This window comes from Crotalus tigris, unplaced genomic scaffold (genome assembly GCF_016545835.1).
Source record: "Crotalus tigris isolate CLP2741 ecotype Arizona unplaced genomic scaffold, ASM1654583v1 scf7180000019001.135134, whole genome shotgun sequence".
Lineage (NCBI taxonomy): Eukaryota > Metazoa > Chordata > Lepidosauria > Squamata > Viperidae > Crotalus > Crotalus tigris.
This window is the reverse complement of record NW_024097318.1, coordinates 87,137-108,982: the sequence shown is the minus strand read 5'-3', so window position 1 is coordinate 108,982 and position 21,846 is coordinate 87,137. Positions and strand designations below refer to the sequence as shown.

The 21,846-nt window shown below is 43.6% G+C and overlaps 1 protein-coding gene and 1 long non-coding RNA gene across 2 annotated transcripts in view; one reads left to right on the top strand and one right to left on the bottom strand.

Moving 5' to 3' along the window:
* Window positions 1-16: 16 nt before the first annotated feature.
* On the top strand, window positions 17-15,216 carry LOC120314727. Its single transcript, XR_005558516.1, has 2 exons — window positions 17-246; window positions 6,772-15,216. It is a non-coding gene; the product is annotated as an uncharacterized LOC120314727 (long non-coding RNA).
* CADM3 (cell adhesion molecule 3) overlaps window positions 10,704-21,846 on the bottom strand; it is a 75,938-nt gene continuing 64,795 nt past the window's right edge. Inside the window, exon 9 of the mRNA XM_039358111.1 lies at window positions 10,704-21,203. Coding sequence (XP_039214045.1) covers window positions 21,085-21,203 — 119 coding nt within the window. The 3' untranslated portion in view covers window positions 10,704-21,084. The remainder of the gene's footprint in view (window positions 21,204-21,846) is intronic.

Genomic DNA, 21,846 nt, shown 5'->3' with positions numbered 1-21,846 from the left:
AGCAAGGTGGGTGGGTGTTCTTGGACAGGAAGCACCAAGCGGACTCCATCTTCTGAGTGGAAAACGGAAGGCGAAGAGAGACGGGCGTTTGGCAGGAACTTGAGGAAATATCTCCAGGGGGTTTAGAAGGCATGCAAAAATCCCCCAGTTTTGACCTTCTTCCTGTCTTGATAACCTTCTTCAAAGTGGGACAAAAGCAACAAAGAGGTCACAGAAGAGATTCCACAGGAGAGAGAGCCAGGTCAGGTTGGTACAACAAACCGACAACGTGCCTTGTATGGTGTTTTGAAGACCAACCCATTTCTTTAATGAGGGTTTGTGGCTGTGCAAGTCTTCTCCGTAGGAATATGGTGGAGAGACTGAGCTTTGTGTAGACCCAACCGTGTTGAAGACGAAGGAAAGAGGACGGGGGTGGAAGGCAGAAGGAGACTTATCTACAGATCAGGGTCTCTCAACCTTGGCAACTTTAAGAGGGGTGGGCTTCAACTCCCAGAATCCCCCAGCCAGCATGCTTTAAGGTGGATGGACTTCAACTCCCAGAATTCCCCAGCCAACAATCTTTAAGGTAGGTGGACTTCAACTCCCACAATTCCCCAGCCAGAATGGACCTCCCCCCAAAAGATACTTACCATACTCCAGCACCAAACACCCATTGTGAACAATGGGCTCCACTTAATGACTGTGGATTTGCTTAATGACCGCTGCAAAAATTAGGTTGGTTATGTGATGATCCACTTAACAACCGGCACGGGCTGAATTACAGTCATAAGTCCAGGACTACCTGCCATCTGTTCCCCTGTTTGACAGCACATACAGTCAGAAATATTCCTTTTATCTTTGCAGCTCCATTGCCTTTCTCTGGTTTTTTTGGTGGCCTTTGGTATTCTAAGGTAGACAGTCACTGCTCAGGGAGGCTCCACCACGTGCCTGTTGACCGTTCCCCTCCCAGGTCCAGCATCAGAGCCTCTCTGAAAAGCAGTCAGCACTTAGAAACTGTCTCTAGCAGAAATGATTGATTGCCCTGAATCAGTTAGAGAGCTTTTGGGGAGAAACATGTCAGCATTAGAGGGAGAAGATCAATTTGATCTGACTGTTGATTATACTTTCCGCCTTTTTTGCTTATATTACCATGATGATGTTTTATTGCTTTTATTCTTATTGGTATGATAATTTTTATCGTATTTTCTGACACTGCTCCATCCTCTGTAAGCTTTCTTTCTTTCTTTCTTTCTTTTCTTTCTTTCTTTCTTTTTCTTTCCCTTCCTTCCTTAGTCTGTCCTTCCTTCCGTCCTTCTCTCTTTTTCTTTCTTTCTCTTTTCTTTCTTTCTTTTTCTTTCTTTCTCTCTTTCTTTCTTTCTCTTCCTTTCTTTCTCTTCCTTCCTTCCTTCCTTCCTTCCTTCCTTCCTTTCTTTCTTTCTTTCTTTCTTTTTCTTTCTCTTCCTTCCTTAGTCTGTCCTTCCTTCCTTCCTTCTCTCTCTTTTTCTTTCTCTCTTTTCTTTCTTTCTTTTTCTTTCTTTCTCTCTTTCTTTCTTTCTCTTCCTTTCTCTTCCTTCCTTCCTTCCTTCCTTCCTTCCTTCCTTCCTTCCTTTCTTTCTTTCTTTTTCTTCCTTCCTTAGTCCTTCCTTCCTTCTTTCTCTCTCTTTTTCTTTCTTTCTCTCTTCTTTGCTTCATCTTTCTTTCTTTCTTTTCCTTCCTTAGTTCTTTCTTTCTCTTTCTTTCTTTCTTTCTTTCTTTCTTTCTTTCTTTCTTTCTTTCTTTCTTTCTCTTCCTTCCTTAGTCCTTCTTTCCTTCCTTCCTTCTTTCTCTCTTTTCTTTCTTTCTTTCTTTCTTTGAAGTCCATACAGCTTAAAGCATGCTGGCTGGGGAATTCTGGGAATCGATTCCACCCAGCTTAAAATTGCCAAGGCTGAGAAACGCTTCAGGAGAAGGAATATCACTATCACCATCATTATCCTACGATGTTCAATGAACTTTATTCCCCGCACACAATGCGCAAGATCGTATCTCATTCTTTAATTTAATTTGCACAGCGCCCGGCTTAATATTAATAAACATATAATTGCCTTTATATTAGACACGGACTCTTCCCATCCCAGGGCAGATACTGTTGGCAAGCTTCTCAAATTAGTTTGCAGAGCTTATTTCACTGTCACGTGTCAGTATTAAAAAAATGTGGGTTGTCTCTTTTTTTTAAGGGGGGCAAGGAAACCTCCCACACAACACCTGCAACATCTCACAATTGTGCGGTCACAAACACAACTGGCTTTACTGCCAGTTCCTGGCAGGTGACGCTTCCAGAGGGCCCCGTTTTCCCCGCCGGCGAATTCCTGCGCGGTTTTAGTAATTACTCAGGATCTGAATAATTCAGCAATAATTTTGTATAACAACCGAAGTTTCACATTCTTTAATTACAGCAGTGAAGTGCCAGAGAGTGTGCGCGCATTTGTGCTAAATTATTCATCACTTATCATCTCCACAAGCAACTATTAAGACAGATTACTCCGGGGACAGACCAACCTGTTTGCGGGGAACGTGCTAAATTATTGCTTTTCCACTGATTTATCTCTTCTTAAGACCCCGCCCCACGTCTTAGGGGCTTCTTTTTTCCTTCTCCAGAAAGAAAATCTGGGTTCCCATTTCTTAATTCTCTTGCAAGCAAACATAAATAATCTCTTTGGCTTTAAAGAAGCAACGGACGGAAACCAATCCAGAAGAGAAGCAACCCAGAACTAAGGAGAAACTTCCTGACAGTTAGAACAATTAACCAGTGGAACTACCTGCCTCCAGAAGCGGTGAATGCTCCAATGCTGGAAGTTTTTAAGAAGAGACTGGACAAACCATTTGTCTGAAATGGTATATAGGGTTTCCTGCCTGAGCAGGGGGTTGGACTGGATGACCTCCAAGGTCCCTTCCAACATTATTATTATTATTATTATTATTATTATTATTATTATTATTATTATTACTATAGCTGAAACCAAAGGAAATTAGCCCAGCCTTCAAAGTTTAATCAGGAGATGCTTCATGCTTTTGCACTGATTATATCCAGGTAAGTCCTCGACTTACGACAGTTCGTTTAGTGACGTTTCAAAGTTACAACGGCACGAAAAAAAGTGAATTATGACCGTTTTTCACACTTAGGACCGTTGCAGCGTCCCCAGGGTCATGTGATCAAAATTGAGAGACTTGGCAACTGACTCACATTTATGACGGTCTCGTCTAGGGATCCTGGGATCCCCTTTTGCAACCTTCTAATCAGCAAAGTCAGATTCACTTAACAACCGTGTTACTAATTTCACAATTGCGGCGATTCGCTTAACAAGCGTGGCAGGAAAAGTCGTAAAATGGGACTTAAGAAATTTCTAGCTTAGCAACAGAAGTTTTGGGCTGAACTGTGGTCGTATGTTGAGGACTATCTGTACACAGCTTCTTTTTTTCCTTCCTTTGGCCAGCTGTTTGAATGAAACCTCCACAAACTGGCGCAGTCTATCTTTCAAGACAGTGCCAGCAGCAGACCAGATCAGGTTTGAGGAAGCTTCTTGTCCACATCTTTGAGAGTATTCCAGTGAAATTATGATTATTTATATGATATACATTGTATTATCCAAGCCCCAGGTGTGTCGTTATTACGTTATTTCATTTTTCTTAAAGAGAAACAGAGTCCTCCATTTACGACCGCAGTCAGGATGAGAACTTCCACTGCTAAGCAAGGCGGATAGGTGAGCTGCACCCGAGTTTACAATCTTTGGGGCTACCGTTGTTAAACGAATCAGCTGAAGTCGTTAAATGAATCACGTGGTTGCTAAGCAAACCCGGCTTTGCCTTACAAATGGGGGTCGCACGGCCCCGGGATGCTACAACTGTCTTAGATACACTCCAGGTGTGATGATGTGGCCATGGGAATGCTGCCTTGGTCGTAAGTGCGAGGACCGGTCGCTAAGTCACCTTTTTCAGTACCGTGGTAAGTTTGAACGATCATTAACTGAATGATGGTAAGTGGAGAAGTACCGTATTTGCATTTCCCTTTAAAAAATAATAATAACGTGACTTCTTAAGCACTCAGAGGTGCTGAAAGGGCTGGGCTGCAATGCTAATCCCCAAAGACCCATGCTCCTTCACACCCCAAAACCCATTTCTTTCACTTCCAAAATAGTAAGAGAATAAATAGCTTTAATTCCTATTTATTGTCCCCCCCCCTTGGCCTAGTGGCCAGAAGGTGGCACTGTGGAGCTATCGATCCCAGCCAGACCCTCCCTCCATGGATGCTGCTGAAAAATTTGGGGTGGAGTGGGGGGGCGGTGGTGGAGGTAAAAATCTGGTGAATAAAAGACTGGGGGAGGGAAGAAATAAAGGAAGGAAGGAAGGAAGGAAGGAAGGAAGGAAGGAAGGAAGGGAGGGAGGGAGGGAGGAAGGAGGGAGAAGAAGGAAGGAACTTGCTGCAAAAGACAAATGGGCTAATTACACTCCAGGATAATCTCAATATAGCCTCGTTTGTGGCCCTCAATCAAGAGAGATGGCAGGCGAGGTGGGGTGGATTGGGGGCAAAGAAGCAGCTTTTCAAAATGGGGCCTTTCGGTGTGGTAGGATTGAAAGCTTTGATCCTCTTTCATCATCAAAAGCCATGATCAACCCATAAGGACCAGTCATAAGTACCAGTCAGTTGCCCAGCGTCTAAATTCTGATCACGTGACGGTGGGGGATGCAGCAAGTATGAAAAACGGTTCTTTTTACAGGGCTGTTGCAACTTCGAACGGCCACTAAACAAACTTGTTGTAAGTTGAGGACTGATCTGTCCTGAACCCTCTCAACCGGGCGCATTCCGCCATGTCTTCCAGGCGCTCACCAAGGTTCTCCCTCCTGTTTTTTTTTACGAGCAGGAATAAACGATCTGCCCGTATTATCCCTGTGTTCAAATTCCCCTTCTTGTTTTATTACGGTGGATGACAGATGGAGCCCCTGCAGGTCATGGAAACGGTAAGCGTTTCTGAGCTTGGTAACTGATGAGTAACTTCACGCGGCGTCTAGGAAAGGCGAGGCGAGGGCATCCATCTCGCAGGTAACGGCAAATTTCCACCGGGGAAGAGACTGTTTACGGGCTTGGCTTTATTACGATGATTATTTTTAACAAGAGGACTAGGGTTTTTCCTCAGCCTCGCCGTGGGAGAGATGAAATTCAGCGTGGAGGCGGCCGTGGGCGAGACGCAATCACGGAGTTGAGTGCCTAGAGCGTCCTCCCTTGCTGGGTAGGAAGCCAGGAAGAATATGTTAATATTTTGGTAGGGGTTTGGGGTCTATTTTTTGGGGGGGTGGGTGGGAGAAGGTGGGTGGTCCAGAGGAAGGCAAGGGGATGTGTTGGTAAGTTGGTTAGAAAAAAGGAGGCTATTTGTCGGCCAACCATGTAATAATAATAATAATAATAATAATAATTTTAAAAAAAACCATCCACATCTGCCTATCCCAGGTCCTGGGTAAGGACTCGATAGGTAGACAAAATGCCAAATCCAGTCTGAACATCTGGCTGACTGTGCGAAGATCAATAATAATAATAATAATAATAATAATAATAATAATAATGAAGTTGGAAGGGACCTTGAAAGTCATCTAGTCCAACCCCTTGCTCATCCCATGAGCCCGGGAGACATAGCGACCATCGTAAAAATGAGTCAGTTGCCAAGTGTGCAAAACTTGATTGTGTGGGAAACCGCTGCAGCGGTTGTAAGTCCCGTTTTCAGTTTGGAATGGTCACCAAAGCAACGGTTGTAAGTCGAGGACTACCTGTACCCTTACATGTGGGGAGAGGACCCCCTCCCCATGTGCTCCACTGCCCCCTCCCCACTGTTGGCCCTGTTGTTTGATTAAGGACACGGTTGAAATTCACGCCGAGCAGCCGAGCGGAGCCGAAGAGGGCAGGCAGAGCACGCCAGGTGCTGATGCAGCGCCCGGGAGATTGATAGAGGTCCCGGGTTTAATAGACCACACCAGTTTTTCTTTTGTCAGCTGAGAATAGGTCCTTCAAGGTCCAAGCCAGAAATTACTTTTGCAAAGAAGAAAACGTACACACGTACACAGCACAGGTGCCGGGCAAGAAAGGCAGAAACTCAGACACAAAAGCCGGCTGGTCAAAGCGCCAGACGCAGACCGGGGTGGGCATCTGCACACGCTTTATTTTTCACCCCAAGCGAAGATTCAAAAGGATGAAGAGAAGAGAATCTAAGAGTGCTTTATGCAACGCCTTGAGGACATCTTGTTACAGATATTGTGGAGGTCTGCTCTCAGATTCTTGCCTGTTTAGGGTCTCTGGATGGGTGCTTTGTTGGGGGGGGCATTAGAGTTAAGTGGCTAGACCTCTTGAGGGCTACACACACACACACACACACACACACACACACGGCTCCCTTAATAGAGTGCAACGGCATCTGGATGGTCGTCTGTAAGAAAGGTTTTCGCAGGAGAAGAAGAAGCAAAGCCTGAGGGTGGAGTCAAGAAAGGACTCAGCCTAGAATCGTTACGTGTCCACAAAGGCTTCAAGCCCAATCCCTCTTGAATTCCCTTAACCCATTTAATGCTGGCCGTTAGTTGATTCTTGGGTATAGCCATGAGATGTATATGTAGGGGTGTGGGTCTATACATACGTTGTACATAGTATGTTTAGGTGTGTGTCATGTATGTGTTTCACTTTGAGAGCGGGCAACTAAATTTCATTTTTGATGTCTGCCATTGTGCCCACAAGAAAAAAAATTACAATAAAGGTGATCTTATCTTATCCAACAGGAGGTTGAATTGGATGACCTTCGAGGCCCCGTCCAACTCCATGGTTCCATGAAGATCACTGTGGGGAAAGCGAATCCTTAATTCATCCGGGGGGGGCAATTTGATGAATTCATCTGATGAATTCGTCATTCGTTCACTATGAACCCCCCACCCCCACCCCCAAGCTGGAGGTTGGACTAGAAGACCTTCAAGGTCCCTTCCAGGTCTGTTATTCTGTTGTGTTCTGCTGTTTGAGAACACTCAGAAACGCTGACGATCTGAACATCAAGGATTTCAGCCAAGTGAGAAAATTAAAGAGTCCACAGAAATATCCAGCAATCTCTTTAGCAAGGAAATCCAAATTCCCAAAGGCAAATTCCAGATGTGAACATCAGCATTCTTGTCTCCTTTTGGCCTGCGAAACTGGAGCGCATTTGAGCAATTGAGCGAAAAAAGAACGAAAATCAGTTTTTGTGCTCCAGGAATAAAGTTCTAATGTTGGTGGGCTCAACATCCTTTGTAGTATCTCACCCAGGGATGTTGCCAACGGCGGTTTGGTTTTTGGGCAAGCCAAGCTGGTGGTTTTTTTTTTTCCTTGCATAATTTAAATTTGGGATAATTTAAACCATTTAAAGCTAGGTCTCTTAGCTGATGCTATGACCCGCGGCTGGCTGACAGGAATTGACGGGACAAGGAGGGAAGAGATACGATTGGTTCCTGAAATGCTGGGGTCCCGCCCACCTTGGACCGCAATCCTTCCTTGAGCAGACAGAACTCATTTAGCAACCGCTTCAGTTAGTGACTATTCACACTTACAACGGTAAGGAAGAAGCAACTGTGCTTTGTAACCAATCCTTGCGTTTGAGAGCTTTTGCAGGTCTGTAAAGCAAAGGAAAACTGAAGTCGGATGGCCAGTCGGTTGCGGCTTCACTTAGTGACTGTTTCACTTAACAACCAAATGGCTAGCCCTAAAAATGGTCACTAAACGAGAATTACCGTACCTATGCCTGCGTGGTTCCCATCTGTTGCATTTGTTCAAAGCTTTTCGAAAAACTCCTGCTAGACTAAAAGTTTTTAACCTGGGGTCCACAAACTTGGATGGAAAAACAGTGATGAGTTTATTTTCAATTAACCTTTAATTGAAACTTAGCTTTTCATTCAATAATGTTGTCGGCCACAATGTAATCTATGGCCTCTGAGCTACAACCCACTCGTTCACTTCAATAAATCTCCCTATCTAAAATTATTTTAGCCCTAGGAAAGGCTACTGTCTTGTTATTGATTTAACGGATGAATAAGGAAGCGCATGTATTATCTTACTTTTTGTTTTTGCTTTTTGAAAAATATTTTGAAGCCAGTGTTTGTGCAGAACCAGCCTTCTCTGTAATACCATCTGTAGTTATGTACACACTCTTTGGGCACAAAAAGGGTGCAGAAGCCAGCTTTCAACAGAGATCATCCCGTTTTTTAATTAAAAAAAAAACTTTGGCAAAGAAAGAAGCAGTTACGTAAAGGGTCTATCCACAGAATAACTATCCATAAATGTATAATGCAGAGTTGGAAACTGAAAGAGAATAAAAATAGAGAGGCTTCAGACGTGCAGCCTTCTCATATGCACAGACAAGTAACACCTATGCCAGCTTCTTGCTAAAACTGAGAAAGGGACCACTCACACCCAGACACACGTACAAACAAGACATGTGACTTCTTCATTGCAAAAGCAAGCACAAAGATATCAGAATTCATGTTAATGTATGCTGATTAGTGTACATTTAAAGAATTCTAATTCTTATTCTATTCTACTCTACTCCATTCCATTATTCTGTTCTATTCTATTCTGTTCTGTTATATTCTATATTCTATTCTATTCTATTCTATTCTAATTCTAACTCTATTTTATTGAATCCTAGGACCCAGTAAGCTTTCTCTTCCTTGCTCAAAATCCATTTCCGCAGGGGCTGAATTCACACACCTGCTAAACCCAGATTAGTAAACACAACACTGCCTTGTGTTCATCTCATAGGCGATGTCCAAAATTTATTACAGGTGGTCCTCACCTTTACAATTGTGCCGGAGCTTGGAATTTTCATAGTTAATTTACAATGACGGTAAGTCAAGACACCCATGTTGATTTTACAATCTTTTTTGCGGTGGCCATTAAGCAAACACAGCGGACGTTAAGCAAGTCAATACATTCCTAGGGGTGGTTTTTGCTCAAAGCCAGCTGAAAAAGCCCATTTCCAGCAAAAAAAAAAAAATAATTACCATATTATGTGACCACAGAATACAGCAACCATCTGTAAAGGTGAGCTGGTTGCCAAGCTCACAAAATGTGGATGTGACCATGTTTTGTGTATGTGTGTATGTGTGTGTGTGTGTGTGCACTGCTGTCAGCACTCTGGATATGGGTTGTAAGTACTTTTGGAAGGGGTCTGTCATAACTTGAAATGGTCACTAAGCAAGCAGTCATTAAACAAGGACTACCTGTGTGACTTACCTGGATTTGTTCACCTCAATTGCTTAAATAAGGATCCTGTTTTGGGAACACCGGAGGTCACTAACCATCATATTCTATTTTAGCTCAGTTGTGTGTTTTGCAGACCTGATCATCAAGTCTCTGCAGCTAGCCACGATGATGGAAAAATGATGGCCCAGACTTGATGAAATCACTCTGCAAAGTCATCCTTATCTGTTGGCAGTTTGGTATTGAATGAAATTAAAGATTAAACACATTTTTAATCACGGTAAAAGAGAACGAAAATTTTTGGGGGAAATAAATATGTATTAGCTTAGGAGGAACATGTATTTTAAGTAGTATGCTACCTTTTTATTTTCATTTACTCTTATTCTTTTTTAGTCTTATTTATTCCTTAAGAAAGGTCCAAGTATTGGGATGGCTTACTTGAGAAAAATAGACTTAAAATATTTAAATGTAATTAACTTTGAGAAAATCTTAACCAGTAAGAATGTCTTGAACATTGTGGGAAAAATAAATGTAAACAAGGACTGTAAACAGGATCTATGATGAGGCAAGCCAGAATGACTAGATAGAAAAGAAATATTATATTGATGCGACTATTATCTGTAGAAGCATTAGAAATTTTTTTACCCTCAATTGTTATCTGTCAAAACAACAAGAATTGTATAAACTTAAGGTGGGCAAAAGAGAACATTATGGGAAAAAGAGGAAATCAAATAAAGCTATTATGTGGATAATAGATCATAGAAACTAATTGTTAATGAATGTTTTTTTAAATCGAAACCCAGACAACACACTGTTTACCAAATATTAAGGTGACCATGTTAAAAAAAAACAATCAAATATATTATATTTGTGTTAAGAGCGTCCTGACAAATAGTTTTCTCATTCACCTCCTGCCCTCCAGATTCTCTTCCAGTTTCTATTTGGAATATGATGGTTTGAATGTAAGTGGAGAGACTTAATTTCATTACCCTACGATTCAAGATTTGTAAGGAAGAGAGGTACAGTTTTGCAAGGATAACCGTCATTATGAGAAGATTACCTGTCTGGGTTGACCATTTATGGTGCATCAGATGGACAGAAATATTGTTCAGAGCTTGCTCTCTCCAAATAAAGTTGGAAAATTCTCCTGTCTTCAGCCACCCATGTCGACAGGGCTGATTTCATGGCATCAAGGATGTGACTCAACCAAGGAAGTTCTCTTTGGTGGGTTTCCATGATAGCAATCTGAGCTTTCTCCATAGTCAGGAGTCTTGGAGAACATTTTGAGGTTCTCCAGGACTTCACCCACGCCTCCTCTCCACATGGGGCTTGTCTTGACCGTGAATTGTCCCCAGATCCAGGTCTGCAAAGATGGTCCACTCACCTGGTGCTCAGTCCTACCCAACCCTCTTGTGGAGCTTCTGAACGTCCACCCCACCGAGACCCCCTCCAGGATAGGAAAGCAGAAAGACGCCAGCAAGATCACATGTATTATCCAGATATATTTATAAGTTTATCTTCTGAGATTAGCACAGGATATTTAGAAAGGTTATAAAGGAACATTGACATCAGTTGTAATTCGTTTTTTTTCTCCCCACGTCCCCTGAAAGTTTATATACATACAAGAACAAAGCACAACAATTTTGAGACCGCCAACCTCACTTGTCCCCACAGCCAACCCAGAAGATTGCATGTGTGTGTGTGTTTGTGTAATGCATGTTTTCCTTTTTTAAAATTATTATTTTTAATTTTAGCTCAGTACAAATATGGCTTTTGGGTAAATATTCGGAGACTTTGACTCCAATCAGGAAGCATTTTTTGACCAATTCCAGTAAGGGGGCGCCAGCTGCCAGGAGAGACAATAATTGCATTTTTTTGATGCTAGCCAGCAAGATATTATATATATAATATATTATGTGGCCACTTACTGTGGTAATATATATATATATATGTATATATATATATATCTGTGCTGTTGCAATTCACATGCATAGGATTATATTAAGATTATGCATAGAAGCAGGGTGTGAAAGGTGGCTGAGATACAGCTACTGAGGATTATAATTCCCACCAGCCTCCGATAACAGGTGCAAAATGCTGGTGCGTGAGGGGTATTGTAGTCCAAAATATTGCAATACGGCCTGCAGCAAAGTCTGGGGGTTTTGTTTCTCCCTATCCCACCTCCACCATTTTTCGTTGTTTCTGGAGAACTTCTAGAGACCTTCTCTTCTAGGCCTGGCGAGCAGTGGTGGAAACAGGGTGGATGAAATGGAAATGAAACAGAAGCTACTTCTGGATGATAGGAAGAGCAGAATAGTTTTCCTCACGTAGAGGCCAATGTCCACCTTCTCTCCAATTGCCATCACCAATGGTGACCGTTGAGGTCTGTTTTTAGAAGGGCCGATAGCTCACATGGAGTCCCTCCATTCTTGAATGGCCAGTGGAGGCCGTTTCTCTGCCGTCCAGTGTGGGGTGGATTGGGCCCAGAGACTAAAAGGGCTATTGGGAAGGAGGATGGCAGGACAGCCTTCCTCACCCCACGGGTGTTTTAAGGCCTTGACCCAAAGGTGCTTTTTCAAAAGACAACTGGACTTGGTTGGACAGAGTCAAACTTTGTCAAAGTCCAGTTAACTTTTGGAAAAGCGTCTTTGGGGCAACCATGACCTGGATGATGGACAATCTCCATCGACACCTGGAGGAAAGGGGAAATCAGAGGCTGCAAATTGCCAAGTCCCAACGGAAGCCAGGCACCATCCATGTTAGCTATTGCCCTGGAAAATGAGTCAACCTTGTCTGCTTCCGACCTTGTGGCCAAAAAGGGAAGCAAATAGTCCTGCCCAACAAGAACAGTTTTTTCCCCCGTTTTGGAATGGCAAAATAACTTTCAATGGTGCCTAATGAGCTTGGATACAAGGAGAAACCAGAGGCTGCCAAATGGGAAAATTGTCAAGCCCCCCTCCCCAAAGGAAGCCAGAGGCAATCCACTTAAGCTTTTTTTCCCCCCTTGCATCAGGGCTTAGATGCTAAGTCAGGGGTCTTCAAACTTGGCCCTTTGATGACTTGTGGACTTCAACTCCCAGAATCCCTCAGCCAGCGTGCCTAAGAGTTTGGCTCCTCCAGAACGAAACGGAGCAGAAGCCACCAGGTTAGGAAAATGGCGCTCCTTGTATTTTATTTTTTTTAAAAAATAGAACGAGTGAAGGAAAATCGAATGCGTGTTCCCCATTCTCGCAAATGCATAGGCAGTGTTTAAAAATTTAAAAACGGGAATTTGTTCAACCTCAGAAGCATTTCTGTGGTTGGCAAGGTGCCAGAGGAAGGGATGATGGTTGTGAAAATTAAACACCCCAACTGGAACTAGAATTTACTTTCATGTAAGTGTGTAAACCTGGCTCAAAACGGGCTGGCTTTGAAGCATGATCTTGGAAGCTTGCTGATCAATTTATATCAATGCATTTCAAGTTGACTTCCCAGCATCCTTAGCATGGACCACCAGAGTTTTTTTTTCTTTTCTAACTGACCAAGTTGGGATGGTGGATACCATCCTTATCATCAGCCAAATAACAACATCCATCATAAAACTAGTGGGCTAAATCAGGGGTCTCCAACCCTGGCCATTTTGAAGACTTATGGACTTCAACTCCCAGAATTCCTTAGCCAGCATTTTTAACTTGATGACTGTGTTGCTTAGTGACAGAGTTGCTGGTCTGAGTTGCAATTGGTAAGTGACCACCAGGGGACAGTAGGTGACCGGTTTTGTCCTATCATAATCCCATGCTGCCTCCTGGTGGTCATTCTAAGTAAGAACACGCGCAACAAAGAGCTAGAAACTAACTTGACTGGCTGGGGGATTCTGGGAGTTGAAGTCAAGAAGTCATAAAGTCTGGAGACTCCTGACCTAAACTGTTGGGCTCCTGTTTGCAAACTCCATCGTTTTCATAAACAATGCCGTAACAATGAAATAAAACAAGAAAACCATGAGCAAAAGGTAAGTAAATTCACCAGAATATTGGGGAGGGGTAGACGTATAAATTAATAGATATAAAGTGGGTCTGGCCCCTTTGCCAATGTGGAATTCTGCTTCTTTTCTCACAATTCAAATGGGAAGTCAATCGTCTCTAGAGAGTCAATTGAAAAAAAACAACAACGGGAAAGTAGACCTTTGTTTTATCAAGCTAAGCAGTTTCTTTCTTCCTACGACCGTTGGCTCCATGTTTTTTTTTGGGCAGAGGAGTCTGTTAGCTGCAAAAGTGAAGTTTTTCCTCCCTTGGAACATTCCCAGATCCCAGTAAACCCACCTTTTAAAGTCTCTTTCAAATCCTGGGTGCAGAGACTACCTCGCAAGGCAGGCAGGCAAAATTAAATGCAATGGGGAAAAAAACAGGCAGGGCCAAAAACACCCCATCCGCACAACCTGCCCAGAAACACAACAACGGGCCTGAACCAACCGATTCTCATGCACGAAATCTCAGCCCAGATTCCGCCCTTCCACGCATCACCTTCCTAAGTTTGTTTGGCTGGACGCCTCCTCTGGTTTGCCTTCTTAAAAGATGGCTTCAGTGGATGTAAAGAGCAGCTTATTCAAATATCATTCGCCTTTTTTTTTTTTTTTAAAAAAAGGGGGGGAACTCACATTTCTGACAGTGGTTATTAGCTGAAAAAGCTGCTGATGGGTTGGAAGCAGCGGGAGCAGTGTGCTGGCATTTAGCAACGGAAGATCCCCTGTTTGTGTTAAAAGTGCGGAGAAAATAGTCTTGCAGATAGCATGGACATTTGCAAAGAGATGCAACATTTTGTGCACCTGCTTATCACCATCATAGCTCCCTGTTGGTGGTAGGTAAGAGTTTAAAAAAGGGGGGGGCTGATAGTATTGGAAGCAATATGAAGCAGGGAGGGGTCAATTTCTGACAGAACAATTAATCGGTGGAACTTACTTGCCTCCAGCAGCTGTGAATGCTCCAACACTGGAGGTTTTTAAGAAGAGACTGGACAGCCATTTGGCTGAAATGGTACAGGGTTTCCTGCCTGAGCAGGGGGTTGGACTAGATGATCTCCAAAGTCCCTTCCAACTTTATTATTATAATTAGAGGTCCTCAGGGGTCCCAATAAAATGCAGGGGCCTGGCCCAGCCAACCTCTGGAATCAGATCTCAAGGCTTGTGGACCGTCCGTTGAGGGGCTGTGACTATCCCCAAGGAAGAAATGAGGAGGATGGAGGTGCAAAACACAACAGATGCACAGTTAGCAAGCCTCTCACGGTGGTTGAGAAATTATTCTCGTGGAAAAATGGAGGCCGGGGAGACAAATGAGCTGACACACAATTGGTTCTTGCGAGGCTGATGTGCAGAATGAGGGCTGTTTCACACTGGAGAAGATGTTAACCGGATGACAATTTAGAGAGAGGACAACTTACAGACTTGGGGAGGGTGGTGGGACAGTTTTATAGCCCCCTCCCCCAGTTCCCAGGGGCGATTCGCACAGCATATTTGTATCTGTCACAACTTTAAGCGACGATTTGTCTTGATCTCTAAGGGCAGAAGCACAGTTGTGGTGGGGTGCCGATAGGATAATCAGAGCCAGACTTTTAAAAATGCAAGGGTGTGTGTGTGTGTGTGTGTGTTCCTTTTAAAAGTGCAAAGTGTTGTTTTTTTTCCGCCCTCCTATTTAAGTGATGTTAAGTCACTAAGTTTGTTATCCCTTATCTCTGCAAGTCTCATTTTGGGAAGACACAACAGGCTTCCCACCATACTATCCCCACTCTGGATGGGCAAGCTATTAAACCAGACTGGCAGATTTGGCACAACCACAATCCCCTCAAATGACATTTAACTCAGCTGACAATTAACTAGGTTTGGCACAATGGGCACGTTAGATGTTAGTTCACTGACCGGCTGGTTAGAAGACAGCTGAGTTTTAAAAATTTTGTTTTTTTTTAATGAGAGGGATTCTGCTCTTTCTTAGAACTGTGTTTTGCTTCCAATCTTTTGCTGATGCACTGTTAAATAAATAAATAAAAAAAAAACATAGGACTGGGTTCTTTTCTGGCTGACTGAAAAGACACAATTTATTTATGTTCCCCGGAGTTGTAACTAGATTTTGCAGTTCTTTGCCACTAAGATCGCCGCGGTGCAACGTTATTGGGATATTAGTTGCAGACCTGGTTATTTTTTATTTTAAGTTATAGAACGGCGGGCGGTGGAGAGGCTGTGGAGCAGAGTCTCTGCTCAACTCAACCAACCACACGGTCAATAAATCTTTGCAGTTTTGCAATTTAACAGCCTGTCTCATAGGAACAATTCCGTCCCTGCGTTTGAACCATACGTCAAGATGGAAACGCTCAGGCCTTCTCTCTCTTCTCTGTCTCAGGCTCAATTGATTCGTTTAATTGGTTCTAGGCTTTCTGGACCGTTTCCTTGCAGGGCTGTTGTGAGGTGGGGGAAGGGGGTGATGGAAGAAAGCAGGAGATTCCCGAAGAAACCTTTAGAGGGAAGGGAAGGGAGGAACAGGCAAAAAAAAAGTTAAAAAAAAAGATGTTGATCTTGAGGACTAGGAACATGGCTGGGCCTGGCCAGAGGGTTGAGAATGTTGGAGGAAGATGGGATTCAAGTGAGCAGAGTGCAAAGTGGGTGGGGTCAGAATGCAAAGTGGGTGGGGCCAGGACAAAACCAGGCAGGGCATAAAGTGGGTGGGGCATTCTCCTTTTCTATCCCTTTATTCTTATTCTCTTTTTTCCTTCTGCTTTTTATCCAGCTTTTCTTTAAATCTCGGTTGCCCTTTTCAGGGGTCTGAACTGATTTCTTTTTGTTTTTATTTTGTAACTGTGTCAGGAAATTAGAGGGAGAAGGTTGCAGATCAAATCCTTTCCCCACCACCTCAACATTTTGAGGATCTGCATCGCCTTTTGCATCAGACACCCAAACCTTACAAAGCACTGTCCTTTCTTCGATTCTGCTAATAAATACAGGGATTAAAAAAGCCTTGAGAAATAACGCATTCCTTTCCTACAAAGATTGATTTTTTTAAAAAAAAAGAACTGTGGTTTTTCAAGATCTGTCATGAAAGTGATCTCCTGAAAAGATGGCATGATAACAGTAAGAGCAATAATAATGACAATAATTATAGCAACAATAACACCACCAATAAAACCACAGCCCTCAATGGCCACCTTGAATTATTATTATTATTATTTTCATTTATCTATTCTTGCAGCGTTGTTGTTGATGATACAAAGCCATTTATTTCTTAGAGAGAGAGAAGAGGAAATAAATTCAGAAGGCCTCTCTATTCCAGAAACCAAATATTTACATGTCTGAAAAACTCATGGTTCTAGAATCTAGTCCATATGAGGGCATCCTTTGCATAATAGGAACAATTGGCACGGTATCTCTTTACGGACCCGTTGCAAAGCTTTATTACAAAGAAAGAAAGAAAGAAAGAAGAGAAAGAAAGAAGAGAAAGAAGAGGAAGGAAGGAAGGAAGGAAGGAATGAAGGAAGAAAAAAAGAAAGAGCAGTCCTGCAGGAGTTGAATTTTTTTTTCTTTTAGCAAAAGCATGTCTGAAAAACTCATGGTTCTAGTCCATATGAGGGCATCTTTTGCATAATAGGAACAATTGGCGTGGCATCTCTTTACGGACCCGTTGCAAAGCTTTATAAGAAAGAAAGAAAGAAAGAAAGAAAGAAAGAAAGAAAGAAAGAAAGAAAGAAAGAAAGAAAGAAAGAAAGAGAACAGCCCTCTAGGAGTTGAAATATTTTGTTTCTTTTTAGCAAAAGCAACTGCCTGTTACTCTTAAAATATGTCCTAACTGGCAAAGCCATGCAAACATTAAAATCCATGCGCTTCGGTTTTTAAATGCAACACAGACAGCTGATCTGAGGCTGAACCCGTCTTTTCGGAGTGGGGATTGGGGCAGGCTGAGTCACCCAGGGGAAAACAGGGAAATAAAACAGGCAGAGAATTTAAAACAGCAAAAGCAGCTGATCTGTTTGAAAAGGCAATGCAACCCCTGCATGTTCATTCGGGGTTGGAAATGAACACACACAAACCGCTGAAGAGGAAACATCCACAAAGGAAGCAATTGTTGCATGCGGAAAGAGACAGCCAGGGCAAAACACCGCCTCTAATTAGCGATGCACACAAAACACACAGCCACAAGTAACCTTGTGTTTGTCTTTCCAGCACACAAAGACCTTGAAGACTTCAATTGTCGGCTTTTTCTCATATTGATTGAGGCCTGGTGGATTTGCGCTCTTAAAACTTTAGGCCAGTATCTGTCCACCTTGCCAAGTTTAAGATGGATGGACTTCCAACTCCCAGAAAACCTGGCAGGGGAATTCTGGGAGTTGAAGGCCACCCATCTTAAACGTGCCAAGGGGGAGAAATACTGTGTTCGTAGGGATAACACCCACCCCAGATTGCCCCATGAAGAGGACATTGCTTTCGAAAAGAGAGACCAAGTGCTGAAAATCAAGTTTAATCCACTTTGTTGAATCCATGCCATTGGAAAAATCGGAATATCCAGAGAGCCGATTCCGACAGATGTGATCTGAAACATTGCTTTGAAGTTCCGAACAGAAGGGCTGGGTTGAAAATGTCCAGCTGGATTCCGACAAATCAAATTTTCAAGATCTTTTCCCAAATCATCCGAATGGCTCTGTTCCATTCAAGCCACTGAATCAGCTTGGGGGACTTTCCTGCACGGATTTGTCCCATCGCACGGATGCAACATGGAATTGCATAACCCCAGGAGATAACTCTTAATGAGATTTTCCATGGGTCCCTCACAATTAGATGTGGGGTAGGGGACTCAATCATCTATCCAGAGGTTGGGTTTTTTTTAGCAGCCTCAAATCACACGCTGAGAAATTCCAAATAAATGACCGGATGAAATAAATCCAGCTTATTCTGGAAATTCTAGCTATCTCCAGCCAGGCTGCAGATCTGAATTATAGAAGTTGCCAGAAGATCATGCATGGATACAGGTTGGATGTCCTCAAAAGTTGAGTGGCTTTGGAGACCCAGAATTGCAAAATCTGATCTGCTGGAGAAAGACTTCCCTCCCAAATGCTACATCCTGCCAAAACTAGGAATCAACACAAAAATTGTGTTGATTTTGTTCTCTGCCTGTATACCCATCCTACTAAATTTAAAAAAAAAACAACACTAAAAAGTTGTTGTAAACTCGCAAAGCTAAGGCAACAGATTTACCCACCCCGGACTGGATGTTAAAACGCCAAAAGTCAACCCTTTTGTTTCATGCAAACATTTCAAGTTCATGTTGCTTTATTTCATGCAAAGATCCACCACGTTCCTAGCCCTCACTGAGGCGTTGGTGAAAACGTTTAAAACACTGGCAGTGGTCATGTGATTTCCCCCCCCACTCCATTTACTATAGGCTTTTACGATAAAGCGGCCGGGTAGATGCTTTACTTTTTAAAAAGTGTGTTGTTACGAAGGTTTACAATTTGTTGTCGTATCGGCTGGCAAGCTTATTACTTTCCGGGCCTGATCTTCACACGCAAAAATCACGCGAGTTTCCTGATTGTGAGTAAACATAAACTTATCCTTCCGGGATCCCATTGTGAGATCGAGACATGGGATTTGCAACGAAACGGAGCACAAGTGAGTTTGCCAAACGCCACCATTTCCTGTCCGGGTGATAGAAAATGGCGGCCATTTGCTTGTAATTGTATTCATGGGGGGGGGGCGGGTGAGATCCGAGTGACCTCCCTTCTTCCCCATTTTGTAATTAGCAGTGAACAATAAGAGTTTATGGCGGAGGCGGTTGCTTTCAAGAACCCTGTTGGTGCAACTCTCCCCATCGCTGGACACTTTGGAGGCTGGAATTTGTGATGCTCCCCCCCCCAAAGTCCTTTCTCCTCTCTACGACAAGGAAGACGCAGAAGGGTGTGACACCCCGGTACACTGACACAGTGTGGCTCAATGAGGAAGACCCTGGCGAGGGGCCTCCATCCCGACCCCTTTAAAACACCCGTGTCCACCACCATCCCCACCTCCCAGGATTGGGAAGCTTTGACGACACCCAACTACACTGTCACAATTTTTTTTTTTTTTTGCCATGGGTTTGGGTAGAGACTTCAATTGGGTAGCTGGCGCCCCTCATTTACACAGACCACAAAAACAACATTCTTCTCTTCGGACAGAGAGAGCAACGAAACGAGACTGAAGGATAAAATCAGTTCACAAGGACTTTCCCTTCGGCATAGACCCTTCCCCACTTCCCCCCCCCCCGGGAGCTGGTACCCACACAAAGTAGGCGGATCCAAGTGCAGACCCCCCCTCCCAAATTTGTGCAAATCACGAGAACCGAAAGTAAGAGATACCGATTCTTCAAGATCACTCGAGCGATTGGTACTCGTTGTCCAAATCAAGCAGTTATCAAGGACCGATTGTTCCGAATCGCAAAAAATTCGAGCTGCTGGTACCAATTTGTCTGAATGAAAAGGATCCAAATCAATTACCCCTTTGTCCAAAACTTGGATCCGAATAACTGGTGCTCAAAATCAAGAGGACTGGAGTATTAATTAATTACTGGTATTAATTCGTCCAGATCACTGGCCCCGAGGAACTGACGCCAATTATTCAGAATTTAAATAACTAGTAGCAATTTATCCAAACCAAGAATCCAAATGATTTGAGATTAATTTTTTTCTGAATAAAGAGGATTCAGGTAACTAGTACCAGCTTGTTTGAAGAAGATTGAAGGAATGGGCACCAGATCAAGAAGGACTTCAAAAACAAGAGACCCTTCCTTCTTTTTCAGGACGACCCGGAAAGAAAAGATTCTTCAAACACCAGCGGCATCATTTGAGGCCCATGGAACTCTGTGACCTTTTAAAATATATCTTACTTTGTCTCTCAGTTCAATTAATCTGGACCTTTTGGTCCTTCACCCCCTCCAAGATCCGATTTGCAGGAGAAATTAAAAAAGATTTCTCACTGGGTGGAAGGACCTACAAAGCACCCGTGGGGGGGGGTCTATACTCCAGAGCAGTGTATGCTAACCTCCCAATTGATTGATTTGGTTTTTTTTTGTTTGTTTGTTTGCACAAGCTGATTTTATCCTGGAGGCCGTAGCCCACAATGAGGACCCTCCTAAAGAACGCAGACCCATCCAATCCCTCAAACGCTCCCCTAACCCTACCATCAAGACATGCCCACAACAGAAGGGGACAGGAACCAGAGACCTTGGAAAAGGAAAAAGGAAGAAAAAAGGAAAAAAAAAAAAGGGAGGGGGGGGGAAGAAGAGGGGAGGGGAGAGACCCCCCTCAAACCAACAGCCCTGAAAACAAGCCAGAAGGAAGGAAGGAAGGAAGGAAGGAGAACAGGAAGGAAGATAGCATCACCACTCACTCTTCAGCTCTGTGTGTTTAGTGTGAGCTTGTCAGCCGCAGGAATGTAGATACGAGCAAGCAGGAAAAGCTGGGGGGGGGGCTTTTGTTGGTTTCCAAGGATTCCCAATGTTCAGATGGGGTGGGGGGGACTTCCCCCCCTCCCACGTGGTTGCAATGTTTTATACAAGTTCAAGAAGCATCATGAGCCAGCTGATCTTTTTTATGCCCCTCCCTCCTTCTTTCTCTCTCTCTCTCTCTCTTTCTCTCTCTCTTTCTTCTTCTCCGTCTACCGTTAATCTCGGCCCTGCCTTTCTCCAGTCTCCCCGTCCAATTCTTTCCTGGGCACGAGAGAAATGCCATAGACATATTGGGTGGGTGGGTGCCGTTGTCATCCAATGGTTGAGGTCGGGGTCCAATTGGCCACTACTTCTTCCTTTTTTTTCCCTTCCTCCTCCTCCTCCTCCTCCTCCTCTTTCTCCCCCCTTGCTGCCCTGCCACCATGCCCCACCCTTCCCCTCTTAGATGAAATATTCCTTCTTGTCATCCCCGCCTGGTTGACCTCCCTCTGCGTTGATAATGGCTGTGTCGGCATCCGGGGCGTCGTCTGAGCCTTTGGCCTCGTGGGTCAGATAGGTACCTGTGAGGGAGGGAGGGAGGATGAGAAGGAAGGAAGGATGGTGATAGAGAAGAAAGGAAGGAAGAAAAGATGGTGATAGAGAAGGAAGGAAGGATGGTGATAGAGAAGGAAGGAAGGAAGGAAGGAAGGAAGGAAGGAAGGAAGGAAGGAAGGAAGGAAGGAAGGAAGGAAGGAAAGATGGTGATTGAGAAGGAAGGAAGGTGATAGAGAAGGAAGGATGGTGATAGAGAAGGAAGGAAGGATGGTGATAGAGAATAAAGGAAGGAAGGAAGGAAGGATGGTGATAGAGAAGGAAGGAAGGATGGTGATAGAGAAGAAAGGAAGGAAGGAAGGAGAGAGAAAGGGAGGCAGGGTGAGAAGGAAGGAAGGATGGTGATAGAGAAGAAAGGAAGGAAAATGAAAGGGAGGGAGGGAGAGCAGGAGGAAGGAAGATGATAGAGAAGGAAGGAAAGGAAGGAAAGAATGAAGGAAGGGAAGGAAGGATGGTGATAGAGAAGAAAGGAAGGAAAATGAAAGGGAGAGGAAGAGCGAGAGTGAGAGGAGGAGGAGGAGAGAGAGAGAGAGAGAGAGAAAGAGAGGAAGGAAGCATGAAGAGGGATGGAAGAAGACAAATGAGAGTTATTTGCCTCAATTCCTAAGTAAA